Source organism: Neofelis nebulosa, chromosome 6, assembly GCF_028018385.1.
Source record: "Neofelis nebulosa isolate mNeoNeb1 chromosome 6, mNeoNeb1.pri, whole genome shotgun sequence".
Lineage (NCBI taxonomy): Eukaryota > Metazoa > Chordata > Mammalia > Carnivora > Felidae > Neofelis > Neofelis nebulosa.
This window is the reverse complement of record NC_080787.1, coordinates 36360395-36382954: the sequence shown is the minus strand read 5'-3', so window position 1 is coordinate 36382954 and position 22560 is coordinate 36360395. Positions and strand designations below refer to the sequence as shown.

General features: G+C 56.9%; 1 protein-coding gene across 8 annotated transcripts in view; it reads left to right on the top strand.

The window, feature by feature from the left end:
• Positions 1-2089: 2089 nt before the first annotated feature.
• Positions 2090-22560, top strand: part of GRM4 (glutamate metabotropic receptor 4) — a 151442-nt gene continuing 130971 nt past the window's right edge. For 2 of the 8 annotated variants that reach the window (XM_058733615.1, XM_058733617.1), the window contains exons 1-3: positions 2175-2271; positions 3632-3761; positions 13144-14041. In XM_058733615.1, coding sequence (XP_058589598.1) covers positions 13523-14041 — 519 coding nt within the window. In that variant the 5' untranslated portion in view covers positions 2175-2271; positions 3632-3761; positions 13144-13522. Of the gene's footprint in view, positions 2272-3631; positions 3762-13143; positions 14042-22560 lie in introns of all 8 variants that reach the window. The other 6 variants (XM_058733614.1, XM_058733611.1, XM_058733616.1 and 3 more) reach the window with 6 other exon arrangements.

Genomic DNA, 22560 nt, shown 5'->3' with positions numbered 1-22560 from the left:
AGTGCTGGTTGTGTTAAAAAAAAGAAAGAAAGAAAGAAAGAAAGAAAGAAAGAAAGAAAGAAAGAAAGAAAGAAAGAAAGAAAGAAAGAAAGAAAGAAAGAAAGAAAGAAAAGGCATGAATGAATGCATGATCCAGGCCCTTCCATCAGAGGCTTCAGTCTGACTGGGTAAATGAGACATGTATTTGGGGCCATTACATATGTCAGCAAAGGGAGTTCAGGCTTTGTCAACATTTATTCATTCACCAAACATTCACTGAGCTCACAGGCATCGTGCCAGGCACCGGATGAGCCACGGTGAACCAGTTGTGGTTCTGGCCTGGCATAGTCTGGGATACTGGAGGAGGGGGTGCCTGAGTGGGTCTCTGGGAAGGGGCAGGGGTGTTGGATAAGGGGCTTGGAGGGAGAAAGGGAAGACCAGTAGGGGGGAGGGTCATTCCTGCTATCCCCAGACATTCCTTTGACCCATAAGGGTGCTGTCTGCGGAAATTAGGGGTGGGGCAGTAAGAGGGGTGGTGGGTCCTCCCTGACCTAGGCACCTTTGAGCATCGGGTGGCACTCTGCAAATCAGCCAGGAGGACTGAGGTACTGATGGGGAGGCAGGCCACTGCGAGCCACTCTCCCCCCAGCTCCCTGACACTGTGCAGCACACCCTTCCCGGGACAAGGACAGTCACACGTCACAGCTCTAATTGAAGCCGCTTCTGCAGTCTGGGACGAGATGCTCTTGTAATCCTAAGAGGGCTGAATGGCTCCCTCCCTCTCTTCTTCCTCAGTCTTCCTCTAAGGCCAGACCTCCCCCACGAGTTTTTTCAAGCCCTCCCCCCCCCCCCCGAAGGAGGAGAGCTGGGGCTCCAGCCTCTCCCCCCGGGTTAAGGGATTCCCTCCTGGGCTTGTGTTAGCCTGCCCGCCTGGCCACCTGTTACACTTTGCAAACCAGTGCTGGAGAGAGAGAGGAGCAGGCTGTGGGCCATGGGCTGGGGGTTCCCCTAGCCTGGCGGGGTTCTGGGGCCTCAGCGGAAAGGGACCTCTCTGACACGCTGTGAGATTGGGGGCAAGTTCAATTGCCTCACTGAGCCTCAGTTTCCCCCCGCGTGGTATGCTCGAACCAGGAGCGGTGGGGCGTGCAAATGAACATGCCACATGGGGGCACACGCCACGTGCATGCGGATGTGTGAGAAGAGGCCCTGCGGGTGGGGGTTCTAGTGACGCACGGGGGTGGGGAGAAGCGCAACCCCTTCGCATCGCAGTGCTTTGCTGTACTTCTCAGGGTGTGTGTCGGAGGCTGTGTTGCCTGCCCCTCGATCTTTGGAGTCAGGAGGGCCCCGCCCGCCACGTCCTGGGGTGGCTGAGCTGACACCCGCAGGGTGGGGGGAGGGGGCAAGGAAGGGGGCTTCCGGGAGAGGGCGCCGGTGGGGCGTGGTGGGAGCGGGGAAAGACCGCGGGGCGGGTGTGGCGGGGTGGAGGGGCGCTTGGAGAGCTCCGGCCTTCCCGCGGCGAAGGTGCGGGGTCGGAGGTGGGCTCCCAGGTGCTCTCTCTTTAAAAGGCCGGCGGAAGCGCCGCGCGCTTGGCCCGCACTTGCAGCGCAAACTTGCCGGGCTGGGCTCGCGCCTTCTCGAGTGCGGCAGCGGCAGTGGGCGCGGGGGCTGAGCGGCTGCGGTCCCCTCGCCCCCTCGTGCTCCCGGGCGCTCCCGCCCCCTCCCGCAGCCTCCCCTCTCAGCGTCTTCCTCGCTCCCCCTGTCTCTCGCTCGCTCTCCAGCGCGCTCTCTCGCTCGCTCTCATTTTTTCCTGCTGCTGCTGCTGCCGCCGCCGCTGCCGCTGCCGCGGCGCCGCCAGGCGCCCGCATCTCGGCCGGCTGCGCTCGCCAGTCGGCTCCCGCTCCACTCCTTTCCCCTCCCGGAGCCCCCGGCTGCACCCCGCTCCCCGGAGCCGCCTCGCCCGCTCCCTTCGGCTCGGACGCCGGGCTCCGCGGAGCCGGAGCAGGGCTGGCCGCGGCTCCCTAGCTCGCTCGCTCGCTCGCTCTCGCCGGAGCGGCAGCAGAACGCAGCGCGCTTGGAGGCGGCTCCGGCCGGGCAGCCGCCAGCTCATCCCCGCCGCGTCCGGGACTCCGGGCGGCTCCGCGCCCGGCTCGGTCCGCAGCGTCAGCGCCGTCCGCCGCGGCCCCGGCTCTGGGCAGCGCGAGCAGCAAGCCGCCGCCGCCGCCTCTCTGCGCCCCCGGGGCAGGCGGGAGCGCAACCGACCCCTCGCCGCGGCTCAGACCTCGCCCGCGCGCGGTGAGTTGTGGCCCGCGGGAAACCGGCAGAGGGGACCGTGCCCTCCGGCCTCTGGGGCGCGGGCTGCGGCGGGGACATCGGGGCTCGGGGAGGTGGCCTCTGACGAGCTCCCGCGCTCAGGGCTGCCCGGAGGAGGGCCGGGGGATCTGAGCCCTCAGGGCGAGAGGGCGCGGGACCGAGGCTGGAGGGTCTCCCCGAAGGCCCCCGAGGGAGGGAATGGGGCAGCGGCTTTTTTGCGGGCCTGGGGGAAAGTGTCTCCGTGTAGGGGTGTTCTGTCAGGTTCTACCGGATTGGGGGGGGGGTCGTGCCAGCTCTCAGGTGGGGGCGGCGGCATTAGCGCGCCCCCTCTGCGGAGGGGCAGGGCAGGCGGGGGCGCGGGGCGTTATTTGCACCTCTTCCCCGCCGTCTCCCGGCGGGAGGGCAGCGCCAGCCTCGCGCGCCTCGGCTCCTTTCCCGTGCACCGCGTCCCGCTCCCCTGGCCGCCCCGGTGCCACCTTCGCCACCGGCCGAGTCCCCGCTTGCTCGCGGCCGCGGCGGGTTGGGACGGCGCTCCAGGGTCTGGGGTCTCCCCGCGGCCCCGGGACCTCAGGGTCAGGTTCTCCTCGGATACTCCCCACCGACCCTCTCCGAGACCCCGGTGAACCCCCGGCGGGGGCGGGTGGCCAGGCCGTGTGTGTGTGTGTGTGTGTGTGTGTGTGTGTGTGTTAGGGGGGGTCCCCTCCCGGGTCGGGCTTCCCCGGCGCCCAGGAACTGGAAGCGCCCCCTCCCCGCGCGGGGGCGGGGCTGGGAGGTGGAGGCCCGGACTGAGAGTGGCGCCCCCGCACAGGGGCGGTCTGAGGCTGTTTGTGCTGAAATGGGGCGGCGGTAGCGGCGGCAGGGAGTCCTGAGGCCCGAACGTGCGAGCGCCCCCTGCCCCCAGGCCACGAGTGACACCCCTGCCTTTAGACTTAAGGTCCTTTTTAGAGGAGGCTCCTTGCCTCTTTACCCCCTCTCAGCGCCATCCCTGCCCATGGGTGCGGGTAAAGCTGCTTTGCGGGACTGGGCTGGGCTTGCCTAGTGGGGGGTCCGAATCCACGTGTCTGTTAGAGCGGTGGTTAGTCTTTCTGACCCTTTGTCATCTGTCAGAAAGCTCTCCGTGATGGCGGGGTGGGGGGTGGGAGTACTGTGTGTGTGTGTGTTCCCATCGTAGTCCCCTATTCTGGGGTGACAGTGGGGGCTCAGGGCAGGCAGGGCGGCCAGTGTTCTAAGTCTCCATACTGGACACCCCCTTTCCACAGCCTGGTCCTCAGCCTCACATCCCTGGGGCCAGCTCATGGTGGAAATGAAGGATGTTCTAATTCCCATCTCCCCACTCCCCCAGGATGTGTGCTGGGTCTGCCCCACTGTCCCCCCTGAGATCCACGTGGAAAGCTGGGCCGCAGGCTCTGGGTCTGTGTCCTGAGCGCCCCAGAGGCCTCAGGGCCTGGGTGGGAGAGAACTTCAACGAAGAGGTGAGGATCCCCGGGAGGTCTTTCCTGGTGACCTTTCCTGAGGTAGCAGAGAGAATTCCTACAGAAGCTCCTGGGTGTGGTCACCTTTCCTGGGCAGGCTCTGGGGGCCAGTGGTGAGGGCCCCTGAAGAGGGCCTGTCTGCAGGGGAGAGTGGGGGTCAGAGCCCTGGTCTCCCTCCCTGGTGCCCCCAGAGGACCACTTCTGGGAGGGCCTCTCTAGCCTTGAGTCAGAGTCCTGTCCTTGGCTAGGAGTGGGGGGCTCTTGGTCTGGGTTGGTGCCCCCAAGCCTCTGCTTAGCTTGGATGGGCATGCCTGCCCACAAATGAATTAAGTGACCACTGTTTTCACCTTCCTCCAACTTTTTGTCTTTTAGCCATAAACTTTCCCCCACCTGTCAACACCTTCAACCTCTCAGAGACAAAAAGACCAGAAAGTTATAACCCTCTGAGATGTAGTCACTGCCAAGGGCTACCCCTCCCTGAGACATTTGCATTTAAGAGAGGCCCAGAGAGGGAGTTGGCCGTGCTTAATCCCAAAGAATGCTCTACTGGTGGTGATTCTCCGGAGAGAGATGTCTGGGATGGCAGGGGGGGTGGGTGGGGCACACAGCATGGCACCGAGAACAGGTCCCGAGCAGGCTGAGGGGGAGGAGGCGAGGCGGGAGCACGTCAGGAGTCGAGCTGCTTTCTCGGCCTCAGTGGCCTAGCGTAGGCCGCTCCTGTCTTCCTCCCTTATCCCTCCTCCCCCACCCTGCGTCTGGGCGGCTTCATTCTGTTGGAGGCGTGACGTCCCCAGGAGGAGCGCCTCGCACAGCGGCAGGCAGGCATCCTGAGGTAGGTGAGAGCACAGGGACGAGGGAGCGAGCGAGCGAGCGAGCGAGCTACCCTGGCAGGCAGGGTTGGGGATGGGCCCAGGCCAGAAAATCTCTGAAGGGTCCCCAGCCCAGCTTCCAGGATGCTTGGCCACACCCGAACCCACCGTGCTGCAGGGGGACAGCTGGCAGGAAAGGATGGGACCAGGACCCACGGGTTTCTGAGCTTTATAATTACAGCCTTAGATGCATCCTCTCCCCTAGATGAGTGTGGAGCCGGCAGCCCCTAATTACCACCCACCCCACGACATCTGCCCACCCTGCTGTCCTCCCCTGCTCGGCCGAGAACCTAACTTTGCGGTGGGCAGGCCCCGCTGGCAGCCTGGGCAGATGGGCCCGCTGGCTGCTGGCTGGAAGGTTATCTCACTTCTGCAGAGTGGAAGCTGCCTTTGCTGCCCGGGGAAGGTGTGTGTGTGTGTGGGGGGGGGGGGAGCTGGCATCTGGACTCTGGCTCTGCTCACTGGGGCTGGCATAAGAGCTGCTGGCTGTCCAGGCCCACCTGAGGGAGGAGGAGGCCGAGGGGCTTCCCTTGGTGGGCAGCCTGGAGCCAAGGACGCCAGCTTTCTGTTGGTCCCACCCAGCCTGGTGCTGGCTCCTGGGGAGAGCAAGAAGGGCTTGTTTTCGTGTCAACTCTGCCCTAGTTAGCAGGGGACTATCAAAAATTAATTTAGAGATTTCACTGCCTTTGGCCCTTGCAGAGTGCAGGCTGCCTTTTCCCTGGCTCTTGGGAACTCTGTTTCTTTCTTGGCTGTGCACTGTCTCCGGCCTCCGTCCGTCCTCTCTGCCCTGCCTCTCTCCCAGTGTCCCCACCCCCTCCACCCCCCCCCCACCCCCCGCTGCCTCTGGGCCCAATCGGAGTCTCATAACTCTGCATTCTAGACAAGCTTCCTTCCTTCTCCCCCCCCACCATTCCCCCTCCCCCGCCAGTCCTGGAGTCAAGCTCCTGGACTTCTGACTTCTGCCTCAGGTCCTCCCTGCTCCCCCGCCCCCGCCCCAGCCTGCTTCTGAGAGGGAGGGGTATCAGCAGAACTGGCTCGGAAAAGATGGGCCTACCCCACAGCCCTGCCCACCCCGCCTCCTAGCCTGGAGGCCTGAGAGAGCCTCTACCGTCCTGTCCATGTTTCTCTTGGCTCCTTGGAAAAACGAGCACCACAAGGATAGTAAAAATCACCCCCTAAATTAAAGCTGATGACTCCCTACGAAATGTTTTATTATTAACCTCACCGTTTAGCAATCTCGTGGCAGCAGTGAGGCATAAATATATGTGTACACACGTATATTAAATAAATTGGGGAACGCGGTGCATAATGACATTATCTGGACCCCATTCAATTAAGGTAGATATTATCTGCGGTAATTGGGAAATGCCAGCCCATAATGACAACCCATGCCATTCTGGGCTGAGCCACGCTGACGAGCTGGCTGTGGAGTCTAGTTAGGCCTCCCTGTTCTGGAGAAAAGCACTGGCTGCCCATTGGCTGTGTTGCTGGGAGTCCTGGGAGAACCCAGGCAGGTGCTGGTCCCAGGCTGGGCCACCCGAATGGGGACCAGGAGGTTGGGTCCTGCGCTGTCGCCTAAGCTTAGCCCTTTCGCCCCTCTGCTTCTTGGGGAGACAGAAACTAACCCCCGGACCTGTTTGCTGGTTGGGGCTGTGACTTCTAGTAAAAACACTGTCATTGCTACAGGGTGAGTTTTAGATTTTGCATATAGAAATAAAGACTGGGGAGTTGACTTGGTTTCTTGTTTCTAGTGAGTGATTACTTCGTGGGTGTCACTGCCCCTTCTCTGTGCCCGGCCTCAGTGTGGCCTAGGGATGGAAGTCTCGCCCACAGCCGTGGTTCATGGCTGTGCAAGACTGTAGAGTTTGGGCTTTGACTTGCTAAGCCAATGGGACCCAGCCTTCCAGGGCAGTGCTGGAGTGGGGTGGGGGGGAGCTCTGATTTAAGGAGGGGGGACAGGAAGGAGGAGGAGAGAGGAAGAAACCGCATTAGCCATGAAACCCACAATAGCAACAGCTGCAAACAAAGACACTTGCCCACTTGGATTGTGCCAGAAGCCTGGGGAGGGTGGTGGTAGGTGGGGGTGGGGCAAGTTGGGGCAGGAAGGAGAGGCCTAGGGGGCTGCATGGAAGTGGGATCTGGTGGGTGGAGGAGATTTGGGCTCTGGTTCTGGGAGAGGAGGAAGGTCAGGGTTGGGCATTTCCTGGGCTGAGCCGGTGGGACGAAGGTCTGATGAGATAGCCTGGCTTTGCCCTCCAAATGATGTGAGCTGCTGTGGCCTTGGCAGGCGGCTGCCTTTTGAGCCTCAGGTTTCTCTTGTCATGAATCCTTGCCTATCACTGGGCTCACAACCCTTCAGTGGGCCCCCATTTCTCCATCCCCATGGGTTTTGCTTGATCTTATATTCAGTGCCCTCTCTGACCTCCTCTCCTGCCTCTGCCCCTTCCCATTGCCGTCCAGGTAAGCTGGCTTCCTTGCAGTTCCTTGAACAATGAGTGCTAAACACAGGTTCAGGGCCTTTGCACTCGCTGGCTCCCTGCTCTTTGCCTGGGGCAATTTTCTCCTGGAAATGGCTGACACCTTTACTGTTTTTGAGTTTCTGCTCGTGTGCCACCTTCTCAGAGAAGCCTTCCTTGACTCTCTTTTTCTGAAAAAGCCCCTGGGTCTTAACCTCCCCCCTTACCTGTCTTAGTTTTCCTCACAACCCCTTGATTCCCTGAAGTGCCACACATTTTCGTGTAGTACGTGTATCATCTTTCCTGTGCCACCGCCCCCCACGCCCCGTGGGATGTTGGCTCCCCAGGGCAGGTGCTGGTGTCTGTCACTCCCAGGAGTTTCCCCAGAGCCCAGAGCAGGTGCTCAGCACCTGAGTAGGTGCTCAGCACATATCTGAACGTGATGTTGAATAACTGAGGGGTCATGGCACGACAGATTGTATTCTATGCCTGACCACACAAGGGGGTTATAAGAATTCAGTGCAAGGTCTGAGTCCTACTCTGCGTCCACTGCAGCCCCTCTACCCTGGGCTGCCTGCTGGCTCTGGGCAGGGACCCGGCTGTGTCTTGTTTATTGAGAATTTCCTGTGTTCTGAGCCTAGGGCTAGGCACAGGGGATACAGAGATGAGGGTGGTCGTCCATGCAGGCCCTTAAAATCTTCCAGGCTCATCATTGCCAAATAGCAACAGAGAGAGAGAGAGGTGTTAATGTGGAAGAAGGAAGAAACAGGAACTTGGCTAATCAGGGCAGGCTTCCTGGAGGAGGAAGGGTCTCCGTTGATACCTGAAGGGTGAGAGTCACAGGGAGGGAATCATAGAGTGGGGGAAGCATGGGCAATGGATTTGAAGTTTTCTCCTCCTTAGTTTCTGTCGGCATTAAGCTAAGGAAATGCTTCCTCTTCCATCCTGTCTTCCTTCCTTTTCTTCTTACCTTCCACATATATTTCTCCATTGTCTCCAGTCACTTCTGAATCTGGCCCTTGCTGTTTTGGTGGAACAGGGAAGGGATGGCCTGTGGAGTGAGATCTGGGGTTTCTGTACTTGGGAGGGTTCCTGATGCAGGCTGGTGGGCTGGAACTGCTGGGGGACATGGAAGGAAGGGGGCAGGGGGCCCAGACGCCCACTGTGCCCTCTTCCTTGCTCTTAGAATGCGGCCTGGCTCAGGGAGTATCTAGGAGAAGCACTGCTGTTTCTATTAATATTGAAATTGATGACCCGGGAGAGGGGGTGGGAAGAGCCCAGAATCATTCACTCCCATCACATCATTCATTCACTTTCACAAACTTCCACTGTGCCAGGCTGGGGTGCAGAGATGTCAAGACGAATACAACACGATCCCCTCCAGTTGTGGTCCCTGTGGGGAGAGGGTTGGGCTGCGGGGGTTTGAGGGAGCTCATTGACCATCCACCTTTCCCCACAGACTGGGAGTCACACGGGCGGATATCAAACCACGGGGCCTGTTGCTGGTGCAATTGGGGGGGGGGGAGGAAGGGGGGTGCAGCTTCCTATTACCTGCTCCTTGGGTCTAAGCCTTGTCCATATGGGAGGAGACCATCCAGCAAAGCACACCTCTGTGTGGCCAGTGCGGGGTCCCAAGGGGGATAGGAGAGAGGTGGCTGCAGAGGTGGCTTGCCGTCCGGCGTCTCGGGTCCTCATGGGCTCCTGTGGGCACGGGGTGGTACAGGAAGGAGCAGGGAGGCCTCCGGTTCCCCCTCACCTTTTCCGGCTGGGGACCAGAGCTGCTAGACCCTCCTGTGGAAATGTGAGATACTCATCCATTCCCAATGCCCCAGCTTTTCTGAGCACCTGGGCTGGGCTGGGCCCCTCTGAGGCAAAGGTGAATAGAGATAAAAAAAAAACGTGCTGGAGGGACCATGGAAAGGCTGAGGGGAAGGGGCTGCCAGTAGCTCTGGAGGCATGGCTCAAAGGAAGGCAGAGGACAGGGGGCCTGGGTCTCCCCCCCCCCCCCCCCCCCCCCCCGCCCAAGCAAAGTGCAGGATCAGTCCCTCTGACTCTGCCCTTTACTTTGGTGTTTGGGAGAATTCTATTTCCTTAGTTTTGGGAGAATAAAAAGCAGCTTCGTGAAAAGTAAATCAGAGTAAATCACGGTGCGTCTCTTTGGATCTGGTCATTGTTCCGTGGTTTGTGGTTCTTCTTGGCTTAGGCCCTGGTTGTGGGAGGAAGGATTTAGGTTAGACGTGAGGAAGCATGGGGTCCTGCTTGTTAGGACTTGGAAGGGGTCACTGAGGCAGGTTGGTGGAGTTTCTCCCTGCAGGCCCACAGATAGCAGAGAGGCCCTCAGATGGTGGGGTGGCTGGGTTGGGGGGTGGGGAAGGGTCCACTGCAGCTACTCCCCGGCTCTCCTCACATCCCCTTTCCCTGAAGAGAATGTTCCGAAAAATGCGGTTGGCCAGTGAACTGTTGTGTGCAGAGATGACCGCGTGTTCTTCCCTCCACTCCTCATCCCTCCCTGCCTGCCTGGGGCCAGAGATCTGGCAGGGGGCAGAGGGGAAGGGAATACAGGGGTTGGCAGAGAGAGGTGGGGAAGGATAGAATAAGAGGCCCCACTGGGAGTGGGTGGGCACACTGGCATAGACCTGCTGCCTTCTTGGTGACTTCATTTGGGGAGTGATAGATCCCCTCCCCCCCAAAATATCCAAGGTATGAGCTTTCCTGGCTCTTTTAGAATTCGGGGTGTGGTCGGAGGACTCCAAGCCTCCCCTGATGTGGCCCCCCTTCCCCAAGATGGAGCCGCCCTGTGAGGTATGGAAGGACGCCTCGCTTCCCCCCCGCCCTACCCCCAGCCTCTGCTCTTGGTGGCTCCTTTCACTCTCAGAGTATTTTTACTTTTCCCTTGTTCCTGTTACAGGATCAAAGGAAGGAGGGGAGGCTAAAAGAGGCGGTGGTTTGCCCAGCTCTTTGGAAATGTTCAGAAAAGGCAGACCTGGCAGGGCTGAGGGGTGGAGAGGGGCCCACTAGGCAGGGGCTGGGCCCAGTGCTGGTGGAGGGAAGCCGGAGGGCAGTCTGGCCAGCCTGGGGCAGGGCCTGGGGCCTTGGGGTCTTGATTCTAACCCTGCAAGTATTTGTTTTTCTCCTTGCTGAGGGCTCCTTCCTCCATGCAGCCTCTGCCCTTCCCCATCGTGTATGTGTGTCTGTCTGTGGTTTCCGGTGTGTGTGTGTGTGTGTGTGTGTGTGTGTGTGTGTGTGTGTGTGTGTACATGTGCCTGTGTATGCACATCACTCAGTCTGGAGGGGCTGGGGCTTCAAGGAGAAGCCGGTGTTGAGCCCTCACGAAGAATCTGGAAGCCTGAGCAGGGCCTGACCATCAGAAGCTGCTGTTCATTGGTTTCCCAGCCTGAATCTGCCCTGCTGCGGCCTCGGCACACAGCCTGTCACGATGCCAAAAATCCTTCCACTTTGAATTCAGGCAAACCAAGCCTGAACTTGTAGGCTGTGAGACTGGGCAGGGCCCGAGAGCCCCTCTGGGCTGGCGTGGTGGGGGGTTGGAGGCAGGGGCCTGCGCGGCGCTGTGTGCCTGGGCTGTGGACCACTATCTGAGGTTCGGAGCCTCGGCTTCCTCGTCTGTGTCCGTCACGCCCAGCTCCCGGAGGCGTGAGCGTCACCTGAGAAAACGTAAGCGAGGCCCTTAGTGTAGCGCCTGGCACTTGGCAGTATGATGTCATTTGAAGTTATCTCTCCGTGGGCATCAGAGCACTTGGACAGGACAGTGTTTCATTGTGCGGGCTGTCCCACCCAGGGGATGGATGCAGGCCCGGAGGTGACTCCTTCCTATCATTGTCACAACTGAGAGTGGCCTGCAGGGGCAGTATGGCCACTAGACTGCATCCTACTCCAAGCCTTCCATTTTATTTTATTTTATTTTATTAAAAAAAATTTTTTTTACACTTATTTATTTTTTGAGAGACATAGAGAGACAGAGCACAAGTTGGGGAGGGGCAGAGAGAGAAGGAGACACAGAATCCGAAGCAGGCTCCAGGCTCCAGGGTGTCAGCACAGAGCCTGACGTGGGGCTTGAGCTCACAAACCGTGAGATCGTGACCTGGGCCAAAGTCGGACACTTAACGACTGAGCCACCCAGGCGCCCCAAGCCTTCCATTTTAGAGATTTTGAAATTGAGAACCTCTAGGGGATGGCAGGACTGTGGGCGCTCTTGAAGCCTTCTCCAGTTTCTCTTTTCTGAATTGCCCAGTCCTGGCATCAGCAGCTAGTGCCCACATGGCCCTCCAGGAAAGCGAGCTGTTAAATTCACCCACATGAAGGTGTAGGTGAGGATGACAGGTCCGTACAGGTGTCGCCGTCCCCTCCCCGCATTTTAACAGCTTTCACTCTTAAGCCTTCCTCCGAGCACTGACCCCCAGTGTTCAGTCACTGGATCCTAGCTTCATGGGTGAGGGTGGTTATTAGGAAGATTTCTTGCAGGCTTCCCCAGGTCTCCCAGTATGACTGGTGCTGGCTTTGAGTCCTGACCCATCTTGCTGTGTGACTTTGGGAGAGCTATGTGATGCCTCCGGGCTATCGGTTCACCTGCAGAGTGAGAATTAATAGTTGTGTTCTTGGCCTCTGAGGAGCTAATGGGTGAGGGAGCATTTTGATGAGGGGACAGGTGTGAGGTGAGGATCCAGAGGGCGCTTGCCAGAGAAGCCCAGGAATTGAGGCTGGACCCTTGGGTGCTGTACCCTCTTCGCTCCTCTCCTTTCCCCAGAACCGGAACAGTCAGTAATTCCTGTGTGGGGGGAACTACAAGTGGGGGACGGGTGGCTCCGAGACCCTGCTTGGCCTTGATGCAGGGACCCCATCGCTAGGAAAACTTCCTGATCCAAACACAAGCCCTTCTTCCAGATGGCTAGGGAAACTGAGGCGTAGAAGTGGCTTGCTGGTCTTCATCTGACAAACCCCTTGGGGCCGGGGGGCCTTAGAGTGAGGCCCCTGGCCAATCCCTGACTCAGCTTCTAACTCTTCTCCCTGTGGCCTTCTCAGTTGAGGGGAGGGAGGTTGCTGGCTTTGAGAGGGAGGCTGGGGCCAAGGAAGGAACCCCAGGGGAAATTAGCCCAAATTAGCAGCGAGAATGAGGAAGAGCTGGTGTTGTCTCTTCTACCCTTGCAGATAAATATTTAATCACAACAACAATAATAATGACAATGATCATGATAATGTGCAGTGGCTCAGGCCGTAACCTGAGCCCCACTCTCAGAGGGAGGAAGTGGGGGAGAGAGAAGGAGCTGCAGAGAAATGGGAGAGATAAAGACCAGCAGAAAGAGGGTGGGGGAAGGAGGCCAAGCACATGACAAGGAGGCTTGCCTCTTGAGCTGGGAGCCCCTGGGGTTGCCCTCTGCCTGGGGTGGCAATGTGAAATTTGCATTGTTCCAGGAGGAGAATCCGGGAACCGACAGCCCCCCCTTCTCCCTGGCCTTCAGAGTTAGCAGCTCTCAGCCTGATTTCTTCTGCAGGGGGCCTTGCTGGCTTTCCTGGTCTCTCTCAGAGTCCCCAAGGAGCCTGAGTGTCTCTGGTTCCAGAGCTGGCAGCTGGGAAGCTGGGCTCTACACAGTGTTTCACTTCTCACTACCTGTGTGACTTGGGCAAAATGCTCTCTTGCTCTGGGCCTCAGTTTCCTCATCTCTAAAATGGGGTTGGGCCCTGCAAAACTGGTTTCTTGCTACTCCTTCATGTGGGTGAGCAAGACCTCTCTTCCACCCAAGCCAGTTCCAGGCTGTTCCTGGGAATTGTGCTCTCTGATGCCTAGGTTTCTGATGGCAGTGGGTACAGGCCTTAAGAAGTCTTCAAACATGACCTAATTTCTGCCTCGGGCTCTCCCACTTGAACCAAAGTTGAGCAGCAGCTCCAAGAGCCAAGTTCAGAGTTGTGGAGCCTGTGGTGATAACCTCCAGCGTCTCCTTCTCTCAAGCTCCTGATGAGCGATCAGAATAGCTAATGTCTTCTTTGGGCTTCTGTTTGATTCTCTCTCTCTCTTTCTCTCTCTCTCTCTCTCTCCCTTCTAAGGTTGATAGGAGGAGAGCATTGGAGCTGTTTTCTCCTTGATGCCAAGATACATCAAGCTAGGAGCACTCTCCTGTTTTCACATTCATCCATCAAGAACAGGCCTGCAGGACGTGGGGACCAAGACTGGAGCTCTGCTGCTCCCTGGCTACTCCCTGTTGCCCATGGGCATGGCCTGTGTCGGCAACTGAGCACTGCCTGAGTGGCGAGGAGCACCAGCATGGGTTACCCTGTTGGCCGTCCTTGGCCACCCTGCTGCTGAAGCTGCCCCAGAGAGACTTGTGGGGGCTGCCCTGCCCATGCTCACCCAGGCTGCGGGGCTAGGGGCCTGCCAAGGCTAGGAGTGGGGCCCGCCATTCATGGGTCTCTAGGGATTTCCGAGATGCCTGGGAAGACAGGCTGGGGCTGGTGGTGGGCCCGGCTGCCTCTTTGCCTGCTCCTTAGCCTTTATGGCCCCTGGATGCCTTCCTCCCTGGGGAAGCCCAAGGGCCACCCCCACATGAATTCCATCCGCATAGATGGGGACATCACACTGGGAGGCCTGTTCCCTGTGCACGGCCGGGGCTCAGAGGGCAAGGCTTGTGGAGAACTTAAGAAGGAAAAGGGCATCCACCGACTGGAGGCCATGCTCTTTGCCCTGGATCGCATCAACAATGACCCGGACCTGCTGCCCAACATCACGCTGGGCGCCCGCATTCTGGACACCTGCTCGAGGGACACCCATGCCCTCGAGCAGTCGCTGACCTTTGTGCAGGCGCTCATCGAGAAGGATGGCACGGAGGTCCGATGTGGCAGTGGCGGCCCACCCATCATCACCAAACCTGAACGTGTGGTGGGTGTCATCGGTGCTTCAGGGAGCTCGGTCTCCATCATGGTGGCCAACATCCTCCGTCTCTTCAAGGTTAGTGCCTGGCTGGTTGGCCCCAGATGTGTGTTTCTACCAACAGCCCCAGCCCTCCACACCCAGGGTGCCAGGCCTGGCCAGCTTCTTTCTCCTGTTCCTTCCTGGACTCTGGGGAAGAGAGTATGTTTCCCAGGGAGCAGTATATGAGAATTTGGGGGCAGTCCTATGGTCAAAGCCTAGGCTCAGCAGAGTGGAGGTGTCAGGGAGGGACCCAGTGCTGTGGTGCTGACCATGGTGCTGAAACAGCACACGCGGCCTGATCAACTGTACTCCTCAGTGGGGAATGCTGAACCAAGAGGGGAAAAGGAAGTGCTGAACAACAGAAGGGAGGAGGAGCTAGGAGGACAGATGTATGTATATATAAAGACAGAAAGATGGATACATGGAAATATAGGTAGATAGAAAGGTAAAGAGAGTAAAAGATAGAGAGATAGATAGAATCGAAATACAAATGTTGGAGATTGCCAGGGAGAAAAAGCAAGACTTTTGTTTTGACATTGTTTTCAAATAATTGCAATTCCCAAGAAAGATATGTTTTTCTTCTAGTAGCTGAGAGAGCCCTGTGTGGCCCTCCTACTCCACCCCAAGATTATGGTTAGAAAATGTGTCTTGATATTTTGGATGGGGCATTGGGCTACGGAACCCATAGAGAATGGATGAGGACAGGGAAAGGGCCTGGAAGGAGCAGGCAGTCTCTGTTTCTGTTGCCCTTGGCCCCGAACTAGGCTTCCCTTGCTCATTTCCTTCCTCCTGCCCTTCTTCCTTGCACACCTTTCTCCCTTTCCTTCTGGAATCCTTCCCTGCCCCCTCCTTGCTACCTCCCTTCCTCTCTTCCTGGGGCAAGAGCTGCTGATTTGCAATTCAATTGGAGCCAAGTGCTTCGCTAAGCTGCTAAAACAACTGAAAGCTACCGGGTAGAGAGAAAAACATTACAAGCATTTTACCAATAATTATGAGCCGCTCTGCTCTCGGAGCCTGCCTTGTTTGCTCTGTGTGTTTGTGTGTGCGTGTGCGACTGTGTGTGTGTGTGTGTGTGTGTGTGTGTGTGTGTGTAAGGGGTGGGGAGGAGGGAGAGAGAGAGGGAGGGAGAATGTGAGGAAAGAGGAGAAAGAAAAGCCCAGAGGAAGCTGCTGGGTCCCTCCTTCACTCTGGTGTTAGGCTCTCAGCCTTTGGAGATGGCCCCTTCTCTCCTCAGAGTCTCCAGAGTTAGGTGCAGTGGGCTGAGAGAGGCTGTCTGGGCCCATGCAGAGTGGGAAGTCTGAGGCTGAAGCTCTCTCACCTGGACCTTTTCTGGAGTCCATTCGCCCAGTCCCATGATGCATCCGTACTTGGGGGCATTTTGGGGAGCGTGGATAGAAGTGGGGGTGAATGGTGTGGAAGGTCACCATGTTGGGGATGGGGGTGGGGATGAGTGGTAAAGAAAGGAAGCTAGAGTTGTCCCATCACAGTGTGGAGTGGGGGTTGGAACTTTGTGGGGCCATGTGCTATGCTGTCTCACCTATAGGCCTTCTTTCTGGAGTGTTGGTTTTACTTGGTGGTTTTATGAAACACTGTCTAGGAACACTATCTTAATTTTCCAACAAATGGATGCATTATGAAGAATGCAGAATTAAGATGAAGGAAACTTTGCAATAGATAATCTGAACAACCTCTGGGGGGCTGTGCTGCCTGAGGTCATTCCTGGTAGATGGTTTGGGAATGGGTAGCCTGGTCCAGCCTTCCCACCTGCCCTGTTTTGCATTGAGGAGTGGAGACCCAGAGCGGAGGAGGAAGCCGGGCTCAGCTGCTCAGGCCAGGGCCTGATGATGGTGATGGCTTGGGCTAGCTGAGTCATCACTTCAGCCTGCCTGCCCCAGGCCTGAGAGGTGAGGCTACTTTGGCCATCAGCAGAGGGGACAAGCCCCAGACTCCTTGTCAGTCTGTCTGGATGGGGCCTAGACCCCCAGCCTTGGAGAAGGCCAGACCACAGATGGGGCTGCTGCAGTTTCCTTATTGGAGCTTTTTATTAAACACTTTTGGTGACTCTGGATGTTTTACTTTTTTTTAATGTTTATTTTTGAGAGACAGAGACAGAGTGTGAGTGGCGGAGGGGCAGAGAGAGAGGGAGACACAGAATCAGAAGCAGGCTTCAGGCTCTGAGCTGTCAGCACAGACCCTGACACAGGGTTCGAATCCATGATCCATGAGATCATGATCTGAGCTGAAGTCGGATGCTCAACCGACTGAGCCATCCAGGCGCCCCTACTCTGGATGTTTTAGAAAACAGCCTGATGGGGCCCTGGGGGCTATGACCTTGGTGAGTGCCTCCCTGCCACCTCCCAGGGGCAAGCCAGTGCCCACTTTATAGGGAGGTAGAGAGGATCAAAGGAGTGGAGAGGTGTCACGTGACACAGGGTAAAGGCTCCAAGAATGGTGAGCATGTTCTTGGAAACATGGATATTTTGGGATGAGGCATCCAGTGACCCCACATGGGAATGCGCTGTGACCTCTGTGCTCACCCCTCTTTGGTTGGAGAAAGGTCTCTGGTGGGGTGAGGGTGCCTGGGCCAAAGTGCATCACCAGCCAGGGGCTCACAAGTGTTTCATTTTCCCTGCCCATCTGGTCACCTGTGAACATGGCCCAGGCCTCAGTTTTATCTGTGCCTCCTCCAATTACAGAGAGATGAATAGGTTGGGACAGACAGTCAGGAGTCTCCCTGGCTGCTCAGAAAGAGAGACCGGACAGGGGCGGGGGGTAGAGACCTGGGAGGAGAGAAGGAATGGGGGACAGAGGGGACATGTTGGGAAAGGGAAGGGAGGGGGAGGGCACGGAGATGGGGACCGAGCCAGAAGGAGTCAGTCATCTGTGGTCTGCATTCCCTGGGTTCCTTTTAACAGCGTTAATGTTCCAGGCTGGCGACAAGAGGGCTCCTCAATAATTAAACTGATAGAAATGAGAGGTTGGGTGAGAAACTTAGAAACCATTTACAGAGGCAAAGGGAGCGGAGGCCCCAGGCTGGCGAGCATGAGGGAGGGGCACCCAGGCAGGGACAGCAGCTGTGTCAGGTGTCTATTTCAAAGGGCACCACTGCAGCCCTGCTCTGCCAAGGCCAATAAGTGGGGCCTGCTGGGAGCTTCCACCAGAGTCTGTGATTATAGCTCCCCTTCCTCTAAGAGGTGAATTTCCTGTGCACAGTTCAGAGAGGAGCTCTGGGCTTGGGGACACTAGAGGTGATTTCCTGCCTGGCGAAAAGCTAATGGGGTGCAGTCGGGGCCAGGGGGTGAGCAAACCTCCCAGCTACTGGAGCTGGAAGGGCCAACTCCCCTTCGTATAGAGGTGGAATCTGACCCCTGTTAAGTGACAGGGCGGAGCTAGAAGGCAGGTCCCCAGCTCCCAGGCCTGACTCCTTCCAGACTGCCTGTCCAAATAAACTGGGTTGGAAGTGAGACTCAGGCCTTTGTGGGGACCAGAAGCCCTGACTCTGAGTAGTCTTGGATCTGACTTGATAGCTTATATCCCTTACTTCCTGTCCCTTCATCCTCGTTTTGGCTCTCTTCCGGAGACAGGGAATACTGATAGGTGTAAAGCATACCTTTTGGAAGACATCCTAAAGCCTGAGGATTTGGCCTATGTAGTGCTATGTTGGGACAGCCCAGGTTTGGGTGCCAGTTAGGCCTGGGTTTGAATCTTCATGCCCCCAGAATTCGCTCACCATATAGGGCATTTGCACCAAAGTGTGAATAAGCCAATAAGATCTTTTCTTGAGAGCAGCCGTTGTTGGGGGGAGAAGGAACACGTTAAGTGCCTTCGGAAGAAAGCAGTTTTCAAATTGCAGACTTGTGAGGGCTAGAAGGATCCAGAAGTCATTGCACAGAGTCCCTCCCTCATTTGCAGCAGGCAAAAAAGCTGAGGCTTGAAGAAGGGGAGGCTAGCCAGTCCTTGCCACCTTGGCTAATTGTTTAGCTTGTTTGCGCCTCTGTGTATTTCCTCGCTTGTTAAATGGGGATGATAATGGTCTTCTAGGCCAGGTGAGAGAATTAGGAGTTAATGTCCAGGGAGGGCCTAGCACGGTGCCTGGCACACAGTCAGCCCACAGGAAATGTCATTGCACAGCTTGTGGCTGGACCTGAAACCATCACGAGAGACTCCATTGATGTGGAAGAGGCTGGAGCGGGTGGGCAGTGACAGACGGTGACCTTTGAGGCCGATCCTGGAGAGGCCCCACCATCTGCTGGGCCTCTTGTGTCTTCCTGAAGACTGAGCAGCCAACTCAACTTTCAGATAACGAGCTTTGTTTCGCTGTCACAACAGTGGCATGTGGGAGGAAAAAGCTGGGCGGAGTGGAGGGAGGGCAGAAGGGGGAAGGCAGGAAAGGGGGTGGAGGGGACACTGGTGAGCAGGGGAGAGGGTGGAGGTGGGCAGGTGCCCCAGGTTCCTAAGAGAGGCCAGCCCGGGGCCAGTGGTGAGGCATACTAGCCCTTCTGGCCCCCCCCCCCCCCCGCCCCGCCTGGCTGTGTGATGCTCTTGACCCACGTGGGGCTGTAAGTGCTGTAACGGTTTGTGGCTTGTTTCTGGAGAAAGCTGCCTGCTTGGTGCTTGGCTTGTCTAAGCTCCTCCGCGCCTGGCCCAGGACTCCTGGGGAGACTTTGTGGCTTAGATAACGCAAGATGTTCTGTTGAGGATATGGCTTTGTGTCTTCAAAGTGTTTTCATTGCACAACCAGGAGGAGCTCTGGAGAGAGTCCATCTACACCGCCCCCCCACCACCCCCCCGCCCCCGCCCCCGCAGCATGCCCTTCTCCCTTGAAGACCACTTCATCCTTCCAGCACCGAAGCCAAAAACCTGGCAACAGTTTTGACCACCCTTTTTCTACAAGGAAACCCTACATGCTTTCCTTTCAGAATGTGTCCTCTGGGGCCTCCCACCTCTGGGGCCTCTCATCCAGACCATTGCAGAAACCTTCTCTTCTTCTGCCTGCTTCTTTTTTTTCCCCCTGCTTCTAAATGGGCCTACCACAGCCAGACTTCTGCTCAGTGGCCAGGGAGATCTTTCTAAAAGCCGAATTGAATCTACTCACCTCTGTTAAACCTTTTATTGCTTTTAGATTAAAATGCAAACTTCCAAACCCTTGCCTGTCTCAGAAGCTCTGTGCTACTTGGTGCCCAACCACGTCTGTTGTGTCTCCTGGGTGCAATCCACACAGTCACTCTATTTTCCTTATGGTCCGTCATGACACTGTGCTATTTTCCCCACCACAGGGCCTTTGCACCTGCGTTCCCCTCTGTATGGAATGTTCTCTCCTGACTCTATGAGGCTAGATCCTTCTCATTCAACCTTAAGCTTAAATGGACTCCCTCCCCTCTGCCTCTCCCCCCCCCCCCCCGCCCCAGTTATTCTATCTTGTTTCCTCATCTTTCCCTTTATGGCACTCATCACAGTTTGTACTTATGCCCATATTTGCTTGTTTTCCTTTTTGCTGCTGGCTTCCCCCTCTAGACTAGGGGTTAGCAAACTATGGCCCATGAGCCAAATCTGGCCCACCACTTGTTTTTGTATGGCCCACGAACTAAGAATGGTCTTGGTATTTAAGTGGTTGAAGAAAAAGAATCAAAAGAATAATATATCCACAACACAGGAAGATCACATGAAATTCAAATTTCAGTGCCCAGCGATGAAGTTTTGTGGGTATACATAAGACCTACATTTGTGTATTGTCTAGGGCTATTTTTAAAATTTTTATCTATCTATTTATTTATTTATTTATTTTTTGAGGGGGGCTGCGGTGCAAGTGAGCAAGGGGCAGAGAGAGAGAAAAATCCCATGAGGGGCAGAGAGAGAGAGAGAAGTAGGGCTCATCTGAAGTGGGGCTCGAATTCACAAACTGTGAGATCATGACCTGAGCTGAAATCAGATGCTTAACTGACTGAGCCACCCAGGTGCCCTACAGGGATACTTTTTTTAAAAAAAGATTTTATTTTTTTTAATGTTTATTTCTTTTGGAGACAGAGAGACAGAGTGTGAGCTGGGGAAGGGGCAGAGAGAGGGAGACACAGAATCCGAAACAGGCTCCAGGCTCCGAGCTGTGAGCACAGAGCCCGACGTGGGGCTCGAACTCACGAACCGCGAGATCGTGACCTGAGCTGAAGTCGGATGCTTAACCGACTGAGCCAGCCAGGGGCCCCAAAAAGATTTTATTTTTTAAGTAATCTCTGTACCCAACATGGGGCTCGAACTCACAACACTGAGATCAAGAGTTGCACACTCTACCGACCCAGCCAGCCAGGTATAGGGCTACTTTTGAACTACCACCTGGGGACTGAGCAGATGAGACCAGTTGACCCTCAGCAGCACCCGTAGGACCCCCGGCTGGTGCCAGGCTCTCAGTAGGCTCTCAGGAGTCTTGGCTGAATGGTGTCATGGAGAGTGAAGCGTCTGCTCCCCCATGTCCCCCCAAACTCTGTGATACCAGCAGGGATGCCATGGTCTGCACCACCCTGCAGACGCCCCTGGCCGTGGGGATGAGTGCAGCCCAGCCCATCCAACCATTGGGTCAAACCAGTGCCAACCAGTGCCCATCACTCTGGTGAACTCCAGGACCACTTGGATGTGTTTCCACCCTCCCAAACACCTCCAGCGCCTCCCTGACTTATGGAATTGGAATTCCCTTCACCTACACCTTTTTCCCTGTTCGAGGGTAACCCCATGCACCATTTTAGGCTGTTATTAGAGATTTGTCCCAACAAAGCTTCCTCAATAGATATTTGGGGGTGAATGAGGGACCCTCCAGAAGAGGTGTCTGAGGTGGAATTATCACAACGTTTGCACGACACATATCCTGTGCCAGGGTTCGTCTTAACCCTCACGGCAGCCCGCGGTGGGCAGTTGTTATCCCCATTGTACAAGTGGGCAACTGAGGCACAGAGAAGCCAAGCAACTTGACCAAGGTCCCACAGCTAGCGTGGTGGAGCCAGCATGCAAACTGTGCGGCCCCGAATCTACCCATTTTGCCACTCTGCTCTCCTAACTCTTGGCCATCCGATAGACTCGGGTTTGAGACCTGGCCTAATACTGCGTGGCTTTTCTGAGACTCAGTTGATCGTCTGCAGCGCGGCACTCACCCGGCAGAGGTGATAATGTGGGCAAAACCCTTCGTAGGTGCTTTGGGGACGCGGGTGTTACCGGAACAGTTTTGATATTGGTAGAATAGTTTTGATAGCGTTTGTGAGGGGCTAGGCGGCCGAAGGGGTGGGGAAGGAGGGGAAGAGGTGGGGGAAGTAGGTCTTGCTGAGGGTGACTCTCAGGGGCTGTTCTCGGGTGAGAAGTGCATAGCCCATGCTTTTACAGAGTCCCTCTTTCCCCCAAGCACCAGGTGTCCCTCTGGTGAGAGCCTGGGAAGGGGGACGTCAAGACGTCAGGGTCAGGCTGGAGCCTGCAGAGAGAGGGGAGGGAGGTGCGGTGGGGGGGGGGGGGGAATGTGGCACTGGGCTCAGAGCCCCCCACTGACCACTCCACTGGCTGTTCTCTCTGCCCGCTGTGCTCTGTCCCAACCACCTGGTTACTGTCCACAGTGGAGCGGTGCCCCCCCCCCCCCCAGTATAGTCGGATACCGGGGATGCAAGGCGGGGGGAAGGATGGGTGGGTAGGGCTGCTGGGGGAGACGTTGCGTTGCCTCGGTGGTTCTCAAGCCTGGCACCTCATCACAGTCACCTGGGGAGTTTACTAGAGCATCGGATTCCTCAAGCTCCAGCAGGCGGATGAGGCCTGGGGGCCGGGCCTGTGGTTGGACACCTGCCAGGAGGCTTGGTTGGCCACGAGACCGTGTGGTCTGAGTCGGCCTAGTATTCCCATCCCACCAGGCTCTCCAGGGAGCACCCTGCCCCCGCTGCAGCCCTCTTGAGCCAGCTGCCTCACAGGTACACCCTGGGGTTGCAGACCCAGCTCTGAATACAGGAGGTTTGGGGCTGGAAGCCTGGGTTCAGCTCTGGTGACTGGATTGGCAAACAGGCTCATGATTGTGAAATTTCAAGGAGGCAGAGGGGCCTCTGGGGCCGCTTCCCAGAAATGCCCTGGAGGGAGGCCTGGTGTGCTCCTGGAGTCCAGGTAGGAGATGACAGGGCCCCGGGGCAAGAATTCATTCACTCATTCCACTCACGGACTCCATATCGAACATCTTCTCTGTGCCTAGCACTGCTAGAGAAGTGTTCTCCATCTGGCTGCACCTTGGAATCACCCAGGGAGTTTAAAAAAATCCTAGTACCCAAGCCCCACCCCAGGAATTCAGATTAATTGGTCTGAGATGGGGCTTGGGTTCCCCAGGTGATATCCATGTGCCGGCCCAGGTGGAGAACCACCGCTCTAAGCAACTTTGTAAAGCAGGAAACAAAACGGAGTAAGGCCTTGTCCCGGTGGGCTTCTATGTTAGGGGGGGAAAGCAGGCAGTGAACAGGTAAACTGTATAATACCTAATGGGGGGGGGCAGTTCCCTGCAGAACAAAGCTGAGGCATGGCGGAGGGGTGCCAATGTAGACAGGATGGTT